General features: G+C 41.0%; 1 protein-coding gene across 10 annotated transcripts in view; it reads right to left on the bottom strand.

Moving 5' to 3' along the window:
- Nucleotides 1-17,967, bottom strand: part of PIAS2 (protein inhibitor of activated STAT 2) — a 33,974-nt gene that overhangs the window by 14,383 nt on the left and 1,624 nt on the right. For all 10 annotated transcript variants that reach the window (XR_011323040.1, XR_011323039.1, XR_011323036.1 and 7 more), the window contains exons 2-5: nucleotides 9,623-10,097; nucleotides 5,741-5,825; nucleotides 5,056-5,106; nucleotides 4,839-4,929 (exon numbers count right to left, since the gene is read on the bottom strand). Coding sequence is in view for 3 of the 10 variants with exons in the window: in XM_069775514.1 (XP_069631615.1) it covers nucleotides 4,839-4,929; nucleotides 5,056-5,106; nucleotides 5,741-5,825; nucleotides 9,623-10,097 (702 nt within the window). In the remaining 7 variants the exon portion in view is untranslated. The remainder of the gene's footprint in view (nucleotides 1-4,838; nucleotides 4,930-5,055; nucleotides 5,107-5,740; nucleotides 5,826-9,622; nucleotides 10,098-17,967) is intronic.

Below are 17,967 nucleotides of genomic sequence, written 5' to 3'. Positions count from 1 at the left end.
CTCCCCGCTGCACTCTGAAACCTGCTGAAACAAACTTGTTAGTTTTCAACAGACCTACGGGAAGCAGGTAAACCTAGGAGCTCTCTAGGCTGGAGACTAAACACTTACTGTGAGAAATATCAGTCTTTGACAGTCTAATACCATAAGTCAACCACAATTTTAAAGCATTTTTTGGTTTTGTCCTGGTTTCAGCTGGGACAGAGTTAATTTTCTTCCTAGTAGCTGGTACAGTGCTATCTTTTGGGTTCAGTATGAGAAAAATGTTGATAACACACTGATGTTTTCAGTGTTCAGTCTAAGTCAAGGATTTTTCAGCTTCTCATGCCCAGCCAGCAAGAAGGCTGGAGGGGCATAAGAAGTTGGGAGGGGACACAGCCAGGGCAGTTGACCCAAACTGGCCAAAGGGGTATTCCATACCATGTGACGTCATGCCCAGCATATAAACTGGGGGGAGTGGGGCTGGGGGGAATCGCTGCTTGGGAACTAACTGGGTGTCGGTTGGTGGGTGGTGAGCAATTACATTGTGCATCACTTGTATATTCCAATCCCTTTATTATTATCATTGCCATTTTATTATTGTTGTTATTATTATTAGTTTCTTCCGTTCCGTTCTATTAAACTGTTCTTATCTCAACCCACGAGTTTTACTTTTTTTTCAATTCTCTCCCCCATCCCACAGCAGGGGGAAGTGAGCGTGCAGCTGCATGGTGCTTAGTTGCCAGCTGGGGTTAAACCATGACAGTCCTCTTTAAAGTGGTTTTACAGAAGTGCTGAAAAGGTGGAAGAGAATGCGGTTTTGGTCCAGGTAAGTTCACTGGAAGCATAAAAAGTAGTGTTGATGCTTCGTCCTTTTTTTCCCCCCACCCCACTGAAAGAGAGTGGAACATCACAAGGACACAGCCTTAGTGACAAACACAGCAAGTCATGAAGAGTTAATTCAGCATTTCACACTCAGAAAACACTCCATTGATTCTATTTAAGAAACAATGAAGTCTTGTTCCAAGAGCTCCACATCTCCTTGGTGTCTGCTTTGCCTTGCATCAACTACACCTAGCTCCATTAGTGACAGGTTGTCATCTGTACTCTGCCAAGGCCCCTGAAGAAGGGCTATATGTGGAGTATATAAGCTGTATTTAAGACCTAATAGGCTTTGCTGTTGTCTGCAGAAACAAAATAAACTAGGTAGTTTGTTCAGCTTTTATGAAGAATTTCATAACCTGGACAGCTTTTCTCTGTAGTTTTATTTCCTATATGATGTATGCGAATTAAATCAGGAGCCACCTCATTCCCTTTTGCTTGAAGGCAAGCACATAGTCTCCAGCATATCGTGAGCAGAAAATACTTGTGCTTCGTGAAGGAGCTTATTCATATCACCCTGCGTCTGTCACTATGAAAGCAAGCCAGTCTGTAACAGGAACTCTGAAAATCTCCGTTTTGAGCTCACACAGACAGCCTGCAGTCCACTCATCTCAAAAACTCATCCCGCACCAGAAGGATGCCAATAAAAGATTGCAGCCCTATGTCTTGCACAGAACCGACTGCCAGATTTCATTTAGTTCAAGACACTGTTCTATACAAGAAACCCTCCCAGAAACAATATACTGGAAAAACACACACACCTTTTTTTTTTTTTTTACTAGAGAAACACACACATTCTCAGCCTAGTGATTGGAAAAAGAGTTACTCTGAAAGACACTAAGTCTGAAAAATAAAAACCAGAAAAACCAGTGTCTTCTGCTCACTAGCCAAGTATACCATAGGATAATCACTGCCTTTAATCCAAGGAGGACTCCATAGTTGTCACATTTTCTAGGTTTCCAAAGCAGCTCTATTACTAGTCCATAGGTTTCACATGACAACCAAGCCCTGGCTGTGCCTCACCACTGCCCTTTATTAATTTCAGACAGGGCTCTTGCTTGCAGTCACAGAATGGGGACTCGGAGCTTCTACAGGCAGGTCTGCCAGGCTGGAGTGGCAGACAGCAATTGCTGAAGAACACTCTCTAAAATGGTTCTCACCCCAGATGATGAGTGACCCAATAGCTATCAGGAACCTTAGCACGTGTGCTTTATTGCAGAACATAGAAGCAGCAGATGTATGGGGCCTGCTGGCAATTTCACATTTAAAAGAATGAATGATTTGCCATTTCTTACTCAGACATAACAGCTACAGCCATTTATAGAGCATATATCCCAATTGCTTTGCTGTAGTAGGCCTTTCTCTACTATGGTGACTTTATAATGAGCTTACGTGGATGAACACACCATCCCTGCAATATTTAGGAGAGTACTTCCACACATACTATACCAGCCTCAATAATCCTGCTGGTCTCCAACCTAAAATTAAGCTGCCTTGCTTTCAAGAGAGCAAGGATGCAAGTTCTCTTACATTTCCTAACTTTTTTTCTTTTTTAGAGACAGACTCTGCAGACATGCTTCATTTCTGTCAAGCTTTTAATGTTTTCTTCCACAGAGCAATGACCTTGAGATCACAGCCACCCTTGTACTCCTAGAACAGTTTAAAGCCCTCCCTTCGTAGCCTTCCAGGAGTTAAGTAAAGAGCACTCTGCTTGCCCATCACAACCAGCATGGTCTAGCGCTGTTTAGTTAGGCTGCCAGTTCTAGTGGCTAGCAAGTGCCAACATTATTTCAGTCTTTAAGTCTTCCATGCTACTTGCAAGAACCATATTAGTCAAAGTTGGTGGAATCTGCGAGAGCCATAACAATTTATCGACAGAAAGTGTGATTGCTCTTCTCTCTGGCTGTTTCCAGCCTGCCCTGATGTATTTGATTTTGTCCTTCAAAAGAGACCTGCAGTGGTCTATGGAGGTCCCTTGAGAAGAAGAGCAAATTACCTTTTTGGACTTCCACATTTTGTCTTGCCTACAAGAGAAGCTAACAGGAGAACCACCTGCTCTAGTGCATTATGTATAAGATACTTCTTACTTGCCAAGACACCAGCACACAAGGCTCTACATTTACTCCTTTTAAGTCAGAACCAACACTAAGAGGAGGACACAGATAGTTGTAGGAATACAAGAAAACACTGTGTTAATGTAAGTTGGCACAACCTGAAGCAGCACTGGCACACTGGCAGCATTTCTGTGAAGCTTCTGGTAAGGATTGCAGCCAAGGAGATGACCAAGTATGATTTACAGACATCTGCAGAGGCATGAACTGCTATACCAAGGAAAGAACAGTACTCACTTAAGAGTTATACAAGTTGGCAATAGAGGCTGGCATCACTGATTAATTACCTAACACTAACACTACCGAGTTGGACAATAGTGGTCTTTGAGGCAAAGGAGTTATCTTACATTTCCTGTAAGAGAAAGGAACCACCAGGGGGTTGCAGTCAGTGACCAGATAAACAAAAAACACTTACAGGAGCAGTCTGAGACTATATTTGTCATTCAGCTCATTCTGAAGGAAGAGAGGAAAGGAATTTGCCAAGACAATAGTCATTTATTCACTTTCTCACCTAAAGTTTCTGCTGAACAGATTAAAGAATCACCTTATGATGTGCAGGAAGAACCTACAGGACTTAGATCTAAAGCAAAGCAATAATCCAAGACTACAAACAACTTTTGTTACGACTGTGACACCATATGCGCAAAATGGATAGCATAAGACAGCACAGCAGGGTGCAAACTATATTAGCAAGACTGAGTATCAGCAGACATTGATGTCCACAGGATAACATCAGACCCAATTCTTTTTGGTGGGTTGCTTAAAGAAAGGAAGACAATCTGCAGAAGAAACAAGAAAATCCTCAAATTTAGCACAGAGACATAACATTTGCAGAAAATAATGACGAGAAAACATATGAAAGAAATCCTCTTACACACTGAAGACAGAGAGAACAGCGATGCAACATTTAAAGAAGTAGGGGGAAAAGAAGCTAGAGAGTCTCATTTAAGCTGAGTAGAGGCAAAAAAAGCAGCCATGGTCGCATATGGCAGGAAGGAGAGTACAGGACAACACATCTGACACCAAGAAGGCGACAAACATTCTGAAAGAGAGGTTTCACACCTCCTCCCTCCACACAGCATTTTTCCAAACCCACTACTGAAAAAAACCTCTGTACTACTACTTTTTCCATCTTCTATAGCTTCCAGAACTATTTCAGAATGGGTTGTGTAAGAGTTTCTCTGTTCTACTGCACAGAGATACCCATTCTTGAAAAATCTCTGGAATGAGAGTGCTTTTCCCTTTTTGTATATATTCAAGCCTTGAGGTGACCTTGCCTACATACTACCTTTTGCAACACCAAACACCAGTAAAGCGTATGACTGCCAACACCGTTCTATTCCAGTATCGGCAAACGCTAGGAACCCTAAAGTGTGTCCGTTCTTCATCCCCGCAATGAATTCTGCTCTAACCAGACAGAAGCAGAGCAGCATACAAAGTTGTACACAAGAAGGCGATACCATTCCCTCATAACAAGAGGGAACTCAAGCCAATCATAAATACAGATAGCCCAAACAGCAAGGGCTACTACCAATCAAGTCAAATAAACTCAGTTTGAAGACCTATGAGAAGGATTCCCTCTGCAGACAATGGTATGGTTTTGACATATTTTGTTGTGTTAACTGCAACAGATGGGGTTTGCTATAGGTGGCTAAAACACAATTAATCCATGCAGTGGCTGTAACATGATTAATAGTAATGGCTATCTCACACAGCAAGCGTACAAACCGTATGCCTAACATTAGCAACTAGAGAAATTTGAGTGATAACAATAAACAGCTTGATTGTTTTAGCAAGCTACATTACAGAAAGAAAACCACACACACCACAAGACACAATGAAGCCACAAATACGTACACACAAGCTTACCGGCAACGGAAACAGCTTCCCATTTACTTTAATACACAGACTATTAGGGTAATTATCTTCTTGAGGGCAGCTTGTCTCTGCTAGGCATAACCTGTATCCCCAAAAAAAGAAAGCAACATTTTCAAGTGTCACCACATTCGTATGTCCCCACAAACACCTAGACTTACGTTACATTAGCCAATTAAGAAGTTATAAGAGAACACTATGAAAAAGGTACCTCAGCTGAACTTGGACTGTGTAATCTCTCCTGCCCCCTGGCAAGAAGTCCCTGTGACAAAGAGAAAGAAAAAGAGAAGTACCCGTTTAGACAGCAGATCTCATATTCCAGTCATATGCAGAAAGAACTGGCACGCTTGCCCAAACATGCTACACTTTGCTCTTATTTTTCTTGTATTGAGCTATGAACAAATCTTAGGAGCGACACCTCTGTTTAGCTACTGCCAGTTAAGCAGGACTTTAGGATCAGCATCCTCTGTCAAGAGTTTATAGTAACAATAAAGCATGATGTTGTCAGGGAGGAAAAAACCCTATTAATGCTCTTGGCTTACACCATAGGTCTTGCAACAAGATGAACCCTGGGACAAAAGATAAAAGCAGCCTTCCATTCCTGCAGCCAGGAAACATGCAGGGAAAAAAAGCTTACCACCTCTCTAAATAGTCACAATTATTTGGAACCGAGTAATTAACTCTTTAGTGGCACAGGATTTACCCTAACTGCACATAGATTCTGTGCACAGTAGTTCCTGAAGAAAACAGAACAGATAAACTCAGCATAACTTTGGTGACAATTATCACTCTGCATCTGCAAGCTTGTGCAATGCAAAAAATGAACAAAAATGCCACACTTTCTCCTGAAATTTTGAAAAAGTTTACCTACGCTATGCCACACTCTTACTTCTTACCTGGAAATACAGATTTCTCTGACCTGCTGAGGTGTTAAGGCAAAGATAAAAAACTTCTCTTGGAACCTCTGAATACTGCTCTGTACTAGAAAAAAAAGAGAGACACAAAAGAGGTTTAACCATGGTGATAAAAGTCATTGATTAAAACAGGATCTGCAATTGAGTTTTTCCTGGAACAAGGCATAAGTCACTTAATATTATCAAATTGTGGTTGAACTGCCTGTAACTGTCAACAGGAAAGCAATGGAACAAATCATTCATTCAACTATATTCAGATGGCTTAATATCACATTACTCTTCAGTACGGAAGCAGCTTGGCAAGCCACATTATAATCCTTTCTCCCAAGGGAGAAAGGTTCAAACAAACACACAACAAAAATATAACACTGGATATCTGACAAAAAGAGTGAGCAGAGAAGATGTTTACAATTATTTTAACGTACTACAAGAAGAGAACGTGCACGAGAAGTTATTAATGGACAGCTGGAAAATTACTCAACTCAGAAACAGCTAAAGGTAACTAAGCCTTTGGGGAGGAAGGGAAGGAGCACAATCCCTAATGCCAGAGAAGCCAGATAGACCTCATGTCTGGGAATTACCCCTCAGTAGCATTTGACAAAAAAATAAATGTAACTTTCATGTCAGAATCCTACTTGTCTGTCAGTGATGGGAAGCTGTAAGGGTTCACAGTATGCACATGTTACTTTTCTACTTCCTTTCGACTTGAGAAGTTAGAAATCTTGACCCGAAATAAAGGTAGATTGGACTTGTCCAACAATTTAAAGTAACCAGCAAGGAGGACAACTGCAAAAATAGCACAATTAAACCAGGCAAATTTGGAAGAGCTCGACTGTCTTGTACACCGTGACATTCAGAGAAGATGATCCCTATGCCCCGAAAACGCACACAAGAAGGACACAAAAATGGAATAGAACCCAGGTGGAACAAACACACATACCAAGTTCCTCGAACAATTCAGAACAGCTACATTGTACACATATGTGCATACACACACCATAGACAGCATTTTATATTTTAAAATAATACTTGAGCACATATAAAAAAAAGATCATGGACATATTTTGTTAGTGAATTGAGTGTGGGTTAAAACTAAACCCCACACCTACACCTGCTCTTGTGTTCTCATATTAGTGCAAAAGAACATCTACACTCATCCCTTTTAAAGGGTCACAGTGAAGCGGGCTATACTCCTAGCTCTCTGACTTAGCTGTCTATTTGGTTTCCAAATCCTTCATTTCTCAAACACACAAAACCGTTTGTTCCATGCCCCAATCACCCACATCTACTAACTGGGACTATAAGCTATCCATATCGATCTAAAGATATTAAATAAAGGAAGGCTTATTTCCAAATTTGCTCATTAATCCATGTTAAGAGTGATTTTCAGCCAGTGTTCATATCCTTCTAACATCAGAAGGGCCCGTTATTTGCATATCAAGCCATTCCTCACATCTTATTTCCCCACTCCTCCTCACACAGATCTGAGTTGTAGCTCTGGCTGCTGACACCTTCAGGTACTGTGCTCTGAAAAGAGTTTCAAGGCAAGCAAGTACTCAGTTAAATTAACCTTGTCCCCCTCATCCGTGTCCTAGGAGGACCCAAACGTTACAGGACTAGATAATCCTCACACCTATGAAAACTGGGCAACATGCAAAGAGCCTACAGTCTTCAAGAGAAAGAGGAATTTACATGCAGCTCTAACTATAACATGGTGACACCCCTAAGGAAGCATTCTGCTTTCAGAAAAAAAGGATCATTTCAAAAGTTGATGAAAACAACTGTTAGGGAATTTTCTAGCATATCACCGCCACCTCTAGATATCATTCACCAGAAAACAAAAGGTAACTGCATAGCAGAAATATAATGCCTAGCTGTTTTGGGTTTGTGTAGCAGGGTTTTGGTAGCGCAGGAGGGGCTACAGGGATGACTCCTGTGAGAAGCTGCTAGAAGCTTCCCTGGATCCAAGTCAGACCTGCCTCTGGCCGAGGCTAAGCCCACCAGTGATGGTGACGGCACCTCTGCGAGAATGTATTTAAGAAGGGGAACCAGCAGTGGAGAGGGGAGTGGAATCCAACAACTTGTAATGAATTGACCGCAGCCCCCATTCCCTGTGAAGTAGAGAAAACCGGGAGTGGACTTGAGCCGGGAAGGAGAGAGGGATGGGGGAAGGCGTTTTAAGATTTGGTTTTACTTCCCATTACCCTGTTTTGATTTGATTGGTAGTAAGTTAAATTGATTTTGTTTCCCCCTCCCCCAAGTTGAGTCTGTCTTTTGCCCATGACCATAACTGGTGAGTGATCCCTCCCTGTCTTCGTCTGAACCACAAGCTTTTTGTTATATTTTCTCCTCATCCCACCGGGGCCGTGGGGGGGAGAAACGAGTGAGTGGCTTCATGGTGCTTTGCTGCCAGCTGGGCTTAAACCATGACACGAGCACACGCTGCACGATATGGGACAGAGTGACTATGGAGTGGCTGGCTAACCAGTCTGGTTAACTATGAGCCAACAGTTGTCCCATAACAGAATAATTCAGGAAGCTAGTTAAGATACTCGAGTACTGCGCACCCTGAACATAAGCAGGGGTTAGGCAGGACATCGTGGCACTGACAGATTATCTCTGTAAAGGTAACGGCAGCACGAGCCATAGAGCTGTCCAACACCAAAGCTGCTATTGTATCAATACACAGGTTCAACATAAAACTCTCCTCTAACAGGGCGTCATGACACACAAACAGAAGTGACAACGGGCATTGTAAATAATGCTTGTTAGTAATGCTTGCTGCTTTAGGTACTGGAAGATGACCAATGATCAGTCTATGCCTCACTGAGGTACAAGTCACAGCCTAAACAACTCTATTCTCAGTTAAGAAACTAAAATGTTTAAGAGAATGCAAACAGCTTGCAAAATGCTTAAGTTTTTCTAAACAATATTACTAAATAGTAAGGGAACTTCTTCTACCATGTAAGGCAAGACAGGTTGAATTTCAAGACAGAAAACAACGTATTTCCAAATAATTTACTATGTTTAAGAGAGAGGTGTTTGAGGAAGCTAAACTGAGATTTGCACTAACTTTCCTTATTCGGAAGACAAAGGTCCAATCTACATTTTAACATACACTGTGGCAACAACCGGTAAACTGAGAAACCTTCACCAATCCGAGTAAAACACTGAACTTTGCTGCACAAAGTATCTATTTCAGTGCCAGATGTCAGAACCCACAGAATTGTTGTGGTGAGGTAGGCTTAAACTAACAAACCAGTGAACTTGTTCTCTTTACGTTGTTGCAACTTACTAATTACTGACCCTGAAATCCTTTTCCTGCTGGCCCTGACAGATGTGTTTCTCACTTGCACCAGGCAGAGATTTCAGGTCCAAATCTTTCAGCCAAAAGCGGATGTTCAGACTAGACATTAGGAAACATTTATTTACTGAGAGGATGGTCAAACACTGGAACAGGCTTCCTAGAGAAGCAGTCAACACCCCAAGCCTGTCAGTGTTTAAGAGGTACTTGGACAATGCCCTTAACTATTACTCTAACTTTTGGTCAGCCCTGAAGTAGTCAGGCAGTTAGATGATCATCGCGGGTACCTTACAACTGAACTATTCTACTCTATTATTTAATATTCAAAAGACAAAGATCTTTAATCATATAACATTTACAAAAGAGAACACTATTTTCTGAAGCATGGCTCGGCACTTCTGGGAACAAGTGGTGAAGACAGGGCAAGGGTAGAAATGAGAAGGTAAGGGAGTTTCCACTTTTCCCCAGCTGCAAAAAGCCATTTAAGTCTGGACTTAGTACTGTCATAAGCAATGCCTATGTCATGAATTAAGCAACCTGCAGAGCTATTAAATACTTACCTAGACTTGTAGGTTTTATGAGCACATCAAGCACATCGTAAAAAGGTAGGCTTTTCAGTTGAACATCGGGATGAACAGGTGGAATCGGAGGGGATGGCTGCTGCATCTCAAAGTGGGGCTTAGTGTCTTGGAGGAGCACAGAACTGACAGGCGAGGAAGGAGACTGAGGTGTGACCGATGTAGAAGGGAGCGGGTGAATGCCAGCAACAGCCAGGTCAGGCTCAACAGGAGAGGAACTACTGTCTAAATTGAAAACTGCAGGTTTTATAGCCGATAAATCCGAGAGTCCTTCAATCGTCCTTGGGTACCGACGCCTATAGAGTTCTCTGATTTTTATCTGAACTGCTGGGCTGCAGCCGCTCTTCAGTAAGTGCAGTGCCCTCATCAGGAGGTCATGTTTCCGCCCGCTTTTATTACGTCCAGCAAACCCCAACAACACTTGTAGTTCAGAAACACGAAAACTTGATACCATATTCTAGAAAGAAAAGGGAGATAAGCACAGGTGAACCAACAGTACCGCAAGCAGGCCTTTCTGAGGAAGATGGTAAAACATCTGAACTTCCACCATTCTAGTTTCACACTTGTTATCTTAGGTACTACCCATACCCTTACCTGACACAAGAGTATAGTTTGTTTAAAATGAAGAAACAAAGTGTCCAGGATGAAGGTTGAGTTTGGTTGTGTTGTTAATTTCAAAGACTTCGAATTGTTTCTACACTCAAACACCAGCAATAACAAAACCTTAATCCAATCCATGCAGTGCTGCCTTAAATTCACAGGCAGAAGCATAAACTCTAAAACAATGTATGTGTCTCACTTCATGAAGCCAGCAAACAAAACAAAAACAACAACAACAACAAAATCAGACAAATCAGTATTATCACCTGTCTTCCAACACATTTTAAGAAATAAAATAAGGAAGTATTTCAGTTCTGCATAGTTTATTCTGAAGCATCCTTTATTTTGGGCAACACGTTAAATGCATGCATGAACAGAGACAGGCACATCAGGATTCACTCTTGAAAGAATGGCACAGCAAGGTGGACACCTTCTAAAAAGCTACATTATATCATACTAACAAACTGTTTAACCAACATAATTGATTCTTCTAAAACATCACAGAAAACTTTGTGTCCTTCTCTTATCACATTCTGGTATTGTGGGACACAAAGATCTCTTCAAAGGAGATAATACTATTTACTTGGCTATCAGAGTTAGTTGCAGAAGACTCTGAGGATTGAACTATGAAGTTCATAAATAGATTCTCATAAAAAAAAACAACAAAATAAATCAAGAAATAAAAGAGCCCATTATGCAAGAGGAAGCAATCTTTTCTCCCCCATTACTACAAACAAGTAACTTAGCATAGGCACATCATCTCACATTTTTGTGAGCAAGCTCTCTTTTCAGAGATATAAAATTGTCCAGAATCTTCTAAGCAACTTCCCTCCTGTTTCTGTGGAAGTCTTCCACCATAACAAGGAGGTTAAGTTTTAAAGATGAAAGAACATCTGACTTTAATCTGTACTGCTGTACCATACCAACTCCAGACTCAAGGACTGGCAGATGAAAGCCCTGACAGAAGGTATGAAGTAGTAGACATCTGGGATCATAAAAGACATTTTTAAAAATAACAGTTCAGAAGTGTATTGTTGACTTTTAAATAGTAGTCCAATACACAACATTTAAAGCTTTGGGCATTAATTTCAGAAAGGATACAACTCAAAACACAATGTTCTGGGTTTACCTTCCCTAATCCTTACTATACAATTACAGAGTTTATACCCATGTATTCTAACATAGATCTCATCTCAGCTGAAGTTTTAACACAACTATGCTACAACCACGCAGTCAGCCACAAAAAAAAAGTCTGAACTCCCCCTCTGCCCCTAGCCACTTGCTCCCTATTCTCTCCTTAATGTTGAGAAAATTGTTTTTACAGTAAGACAGATCAGGGAATTGAGCCAGATGAAAACTGAGCTTTGAATCATACAATCATTTAGGTTGGAAAATACCTTTAAGATCAAGTCCAACCATTAACCTAGCACTGCCAAGTCCACCACTAAACCATGTCCCTAAGCACCACATCTACACGTCTTTTAAATACCTCCAGGGATGGTGACTCAACAACTTCCCTGGGCAGCCTGCTCCAAGTGAAGAAATCTTTCCCAATATCCCATCTAAACCTCCTCTGGCACAACTTGAGGCCATTTACTATTGTTCTATTGCTTGTTATTTGTGAGAAGAGACCAACTCCAACCTCCTTTCAGGTAGTTGTAGAGGGCAATGAGGTCTCCCCTCAGCCTCCTTTTCTCCAGACTAAACAACCCCAGTTCCCTCAGCCACTCCTCGTAAGACTTGTGCTCCAGACCCTTCACCAGCTTCGTTGCCCTTCTCTGGACACGCTCCAGCACCTCCATGTCTTTCCTGTAGTGAGGGGCCCAAAACTGAACACAGTACTCGAGGTGCAGCCTCACCAGTGCTGAGTGCAGGGGAACAATCCCTTCCCTAGTCCTGCTGGCCACACCATTTCTGATACAAGCCAGGATGCCGTTGGCCTTCTTGGCCACCTGGGCACACTGCTGGCTCATATTCAGCCGGCTGTCAACCAACACCCTCAGGTCCTTTTCCACCAGGCAGCTTTCCAGCCACTCTTCCCCAAGCCTGTAGCACTGCATGGGGTTGTTGTGACCCAAGTTCAGGACCTGGCACTGAGCCTTGTTGAATTACATACAATTGGCCTCAGCCCATCGATCCAGCCTGTCCAGATCCCTCTTGTGCCATTACAGGATGGCAGGAGCAAGCAGCCAGGACCTGCCTTTTCAAGGGCCACATTATTTGTGCATATCAAAACAACCATGTAAAATACTATGGTCGTACTCTCATCAGGCATATCCTTTCCTCATTGTTGAGAGGATGAGGTTATCTTATTTCAGATATTGAATTTCAACATTTCCAAACAGCCAATTTGTGTATGGTGATGTTTCTATCAAGTAGCTATCAGGGAGTTAAACCAGCAGTCCTCAAACTGGTATTTCCCCCAACACCCCATCTATAAATGCACCATGGATACAATTGCCAGTGAAAGCAGCATCACATGAGGCATTGAGTGGCTCACCCTAACTTCTGAAGAGAAGACCAACAGCAGATATCATCTTAATTTCATCCCAGCAATTTCTCTCAACAGCAAAATGATACAAGAAAAGGGGAGAGGAGAGGAGACAGAACTCTATCCAGTTTGCATGCTGCTGGAGGTTAGTTTCCACCCAGCATTCCACCACTACTTTTCCTTAGTCTCACAGTCAAATGGTGAAGAAAATAAAGTGTTTCAGTACTCATAAAAAATAGCTTGAAGTACCATAACAGCTTTATAGTCATGCCACATAAAAGAGAAATTGTGTTAAAAGATAATACTGATATTCAAGAATTTACTGAGAACTACATGTTGCGTGCTTCCATAGATAGTTGCATAAGCTTGATAGCAATGTCAGTTCCTTTATTTCAGATGCAGGCAGTAAGCATGATTCGGGATTCCATAATCAGAATGCAAATGAATAAAATAATCCTTTACACTGAGATTAAGGAAACAGCATGTATTGCAAAATACTGCCTATTACCCTGCCTGCTGCCTTCTGTGCATTCCTGCAAGTTAATCAAGGTGAAATGCGCAGTCAATCATGCCTTGAAACAGCTAACATTTTATTCAGAAATTCCACAAACTAGCATTTTGTTACAAGATGGATTTCATTTACAACACACAGGCTGGCTTCAATACCATAGTCAGCAAGATTTTAAATTGACACCTCTATTAAACATGCTTGGGAGTACAAAAAAAATACATAGTTTTGTCCATCAACACAAAAATCTTACATATGGTTTTGAAAGAAGCCTTGCAAAAGTGAGTTTTACTGGAAGTAATTAAACAATGGCTTTTGCAACATTTTCCCCCTAAAGCTGATTCTACATTCCCTTTAAGGCAACAACAACCACGTGCATGAAGACACAGCTAGTCTGATCTACACGTTTTAGCTTATTACTCCATTTACAGATTTATCAAAGTGGACACTCGTTACAATCAACAAGGTTTTATAGAGGCATAACATATGCTTAGGAGCATTTATAACCATGGTGCAAGACAGATATTAGTTCCAACAAACCCTACCAAGCTATTTTCTTTTGGGGTTCCAGCAGTATTGCGGAAGACTGCAGCCTAGCTATTAACATGCTTTTCACATCACTGAATTAAGATTAGACATTCAAGTTGTGTCATGTAAATGCCATCAATTTTCTCTTAAGAGAAGTTCTTTACAGCTACACAGCCCAATAAAAAGCTTTTTTAACACTGAAGACCAAAGCCATTTTATTTTTAATGTTTCTCCATGAACACAAAGAGTAGTTTGACAGAACTTTAAGGAAGGAAATCAGACTGGATAATTCAAGTACTTTTATATTCCAGAAACATTTTTTCCCCTGAAATTCATACTTGAAGGTCATAAGAAGTTTCACAGGGTTTTTTGTTTCCGATTGTTAAACTATAGCAACCATGATTCATAAGCAGAAATGCTGTTCTGAAACATTAAGCCGTAGGTGTATCTGGAATGGCATTCATTTCACAGGGATGATGATATTAAGGAGTCCAGGAAATGCTGACACGCTGCTGAAATTAAGGGCAGACATGTTTCAGAGCAAAATAAGGGATCAAACATTTCTCTCAAACAAGAGGTACATGATTCTCCACACTCCCCCTGCCAAAGCTACCTGCAATTTTAACAGTCGTTGTACTTACACATATGAATGAAAGGTAACCACAAATCCCTGTTAAATTCTTGACATAGGTCTACAATAAGCACCAGCAACTGTAGCTTCTAGGGCAACTGCAACTGCTCAGGTAGTGAGCCCTACAGCTGAACCTGCAGAAGCAATCCAAGTAGACACAAAAGTTCTAGCGAGTCTCCACCTAAGAGCTCCGCTTCAGCCCCACTGGCTTCCAGACGTTTTCTGAAGTGTCTGAAGGATATATAGGGAAGGAACGCACCAAGGACCAACCCCACAAATCCTCACTCCTGAGCTTAAGCCCTTTTCTGGACACTCATAGCAGAGAAGCACATTTGTGACCTCTTTTGCAATAAATTTGCATACATGCTGAGTTACAGCGGCCTAGAAATGTATAATACCAGTAAGAAAGAGCAACTCGTGTCTTGGGATGGTTGAAGACTTCTATGCTGACCCTAAACACAAATATAAATGTATTCTGGAAACTGATGCAACTATAGATAAAAAACTGCAAGTCCTGGGAAAGAATGGAGATGTCACTAGTTAAATCTGTAGAAGTAGTACAGCACAGTAAGAGCAGCTCTGAAGAACACAACAGTTGGTGCAAACAGCATGACCATCAGGTCCTCAGTATTATGGGGATTTTTCTTTGGACTAACTCTAGCCTGGCTCCTAAATTAGGCATTAGTCTTCAAAGTTGCATGCACTTAATGTAACAGTTAAAATCCTAAATCAAATACCTGCATTCACTTCACATAAAACGCTCAAAACAAAGCTTGACCCATTTCACTGCAGCCTCATTTTCTAAGTACCATAAACTACATTATCTCCCTCCTCTCCCCCATCACCGTATCTCAGCACAATCCTTTATTATTAATTATTCTAGGTACAACAATAAGCCTCACTGGTCTGAAAAAGTGACTACGCATCTAGGAAGAACAGGGAAATTACGGACAGATACAAGATTAACAGTATTATCATAGGTTATTAACGGTATTTTATCAGAGGTTATCTTATTTAATACACTCAATGTTAACTGCAACCTAAAGATCACTACATCACAAACAGAAACTTCTCAACATCTGTTCTGCCCCCCATTTTAAGTTTACCCCAGATCAACATGTGGAATTTGATTTCTACATCAAACACCCCAAACTGGTCAGCATATACAATACAATGGTATTAACACAGCTAAAATAAAACAGAGGACACCAGTGTGCTTGGCAGTGAGCTTGAAAAGGACATGTGAAAATAGCTCTCAGTATTTTCTTCTTGGCTAACAATTTAGTACTAAGCACTGCTTCACCTGGTAAACAGGCAAACACTGTCCATTCAGACCGGAAAAATAAAGCAAGAGGAGTGGAAAGACACCAAGGCTGGTATGAACGAGAGATCCAATATATAAAAGTATGAGACTTCAATTTCTGTATTTTAACATGGTATCCGAATCATATTGCTCCTCACATTTGAGTCGCATGACTTCCATACTGGGTGTGCAAGAGCAAAAATTAAAAGGGGACTGACCTTCAGCATTTATAAACCCCGATTTCCAGTAAATTTTGTGTAGTCTCCCCTTCCACATAAGACATATGAGCGCACTTCAATCTCTTCTCACTAAAGTGAGGGGGTTTTTCCCCACAATGGCCATGAAACTGATCCCTAGTGTCACACAAATTAGTTTTAGCACAGGCATATTCATTTGCCTATAAAGAGCTTTTTTTTTTTCTTCTTTTCCATAAAGATGAAACTAACACATTACTTCAAAACCCAATTAAATACAAATTATGAGACTGAAGCTGCTATCTTCTAAACTAGGGATCTGCAACGTTTCAAGGATAGCATGCACTCTGTATTAAGTTTCCAAATTAGAGTCAGGATGCCAGCAGAAACTTAGGGGACCCAAGAGATGTTCCTTCTCTCTAAGTAATAATATATAACTGATCCTCTTATCTGCAGTATTTTGCTGGGATGCAAACGGTAGCTTCAAGCCAAATCTCAGTGAGTTCAGAATTTGTTGGGAGCTGGAATCGTTTTCTCACAGATGGCTCTCAGAAGGAGCTGTAGTTCCCCACTCCCAGGCCAATTCTGTTCAAAAATGCATTCACATGCCATCTCTGTCCTCCACACCAGACTGCTGACTTCTGTTCCACGTCTGTCTATGCCTGCGTAATCCCTTTGACATTCATTGGGCTGCTCGTGAATAAGGATTATGGATAAAGGTATGAGCCATGTTTAAAAACACATCTGTGAACAGCAGGTCTGGAAACTGTACCTCAACATACAAGAAAGATACAGTTGTGCTCGCCACATCTTCTCAGCAGCTCCCTAATATTCCAGAAACTGGTAACCTACAGAATTCAATAAACATTACTAATTAATTAAGGGCTAATCTTAAGGTCTGGAAGGGTAAGCCTTATACCAGACATTTTCACCAATATCTTGAAAAGTAGTGACTGTGGTTACAGCTACTTCCAAATCCTTTAACAAAACCAAAGATTTCCAAAAGGCATGATGTAACGGCAGGTTCTTTTGAGTCTCTTTGTCTTCTTTCACTACAGCCTCTCAGTTATAACCCTTTGGTCATCGCTCCCCAGAACTTTTACTCTGAAGATCCAGAGGACAGCAGGGATGGTACTAACAAATATTAAAATGATCCTTTGCCCTGAGAATAGAAAAATGCAGCCCTTCCATGCTTCCCTCAAAAACAGGATTTAAGAGAGAACTCTGACCTCCTGCCTTTAGTCAGTTCTTAACGATTTACTAAAATAAATTCAACTCTCCAAATTGCCCTCGTGGCCTTTTATAAGGCAGGTAGAGATCACATACCACAGGAAATTGCAATCAACAACAGAACAGCAAACAATACTAACATAAAAATGTCCTGTATGTTAATCTATAAAGCAGCAGTTTAAAATCACTTCTAAAGGTCAATTCACAAAATCTGTTGGGGCTCTGTGTGTGTGTGTCTCTCTCTCTCTTTGGCCAAAAGCAAGAAGAATTGGTTGTCTGGAAAAAAAAAAAGAGAAAAAAAAACCCTTAAACCTGCAAACCAAGTGTCTGGTATTCAAGCAGACACATTCAAATGTATTCTCTTAAAAAGAGAAAAATGGCAATAAATGCCTTGAAGACATGAGGCAGTCTACTATATTCTCTTCCCCTCCCCCCCAAAAAAATATCTAGAGCTTTCCCAAAATGGACCATGAATTATTATCAGCTGGATGTTGAGCATTTAGAGAAGCTCCAAGCTAATGGATTCATTTCACAGGCACTCCAGCTTACAAATAAGATAAATGGGAACATCAAAAGACATTTCTTCAGACCAGTATTTTTTTAACTACTGACACCTATTCTTTTGAGTGGTGAAAGGGCAGTCCTGTAGTTGGCCTGAAACCCAGTTCCCTTTTTCCTCCATACTTCCTGTGTTACTTTCGGCAAGCAACTCAGGTACATATATAATTTCAAAGGTACTTAGGTACCCAGTTCCCAGAAACTATCAATACTTATGCATATCCAGATAGGCTATTATCACGCTTTGGAAAATGTGGATCACAGCTCCAGCTCAAACCTGGAGA

Source organism: Haliaeetus albicilla, chromosome W, assembly GCF_947461875.1.
Source record: "Haliaeetus albicilla chromosome W, bHalAlb1.1, whole genome shotgun sequence".
NCBI lineage: Eukaryota > Metazoa > Chordata > Aves > Accipitriformes > Accipitridae > Haliaeetus > Haliaeetus albicilla.
The sequence above is the reverse complement of the archived record's forward strand: the minus strand, read 5'-3'. Positions and strand labels throughout refer to the sequence as shown.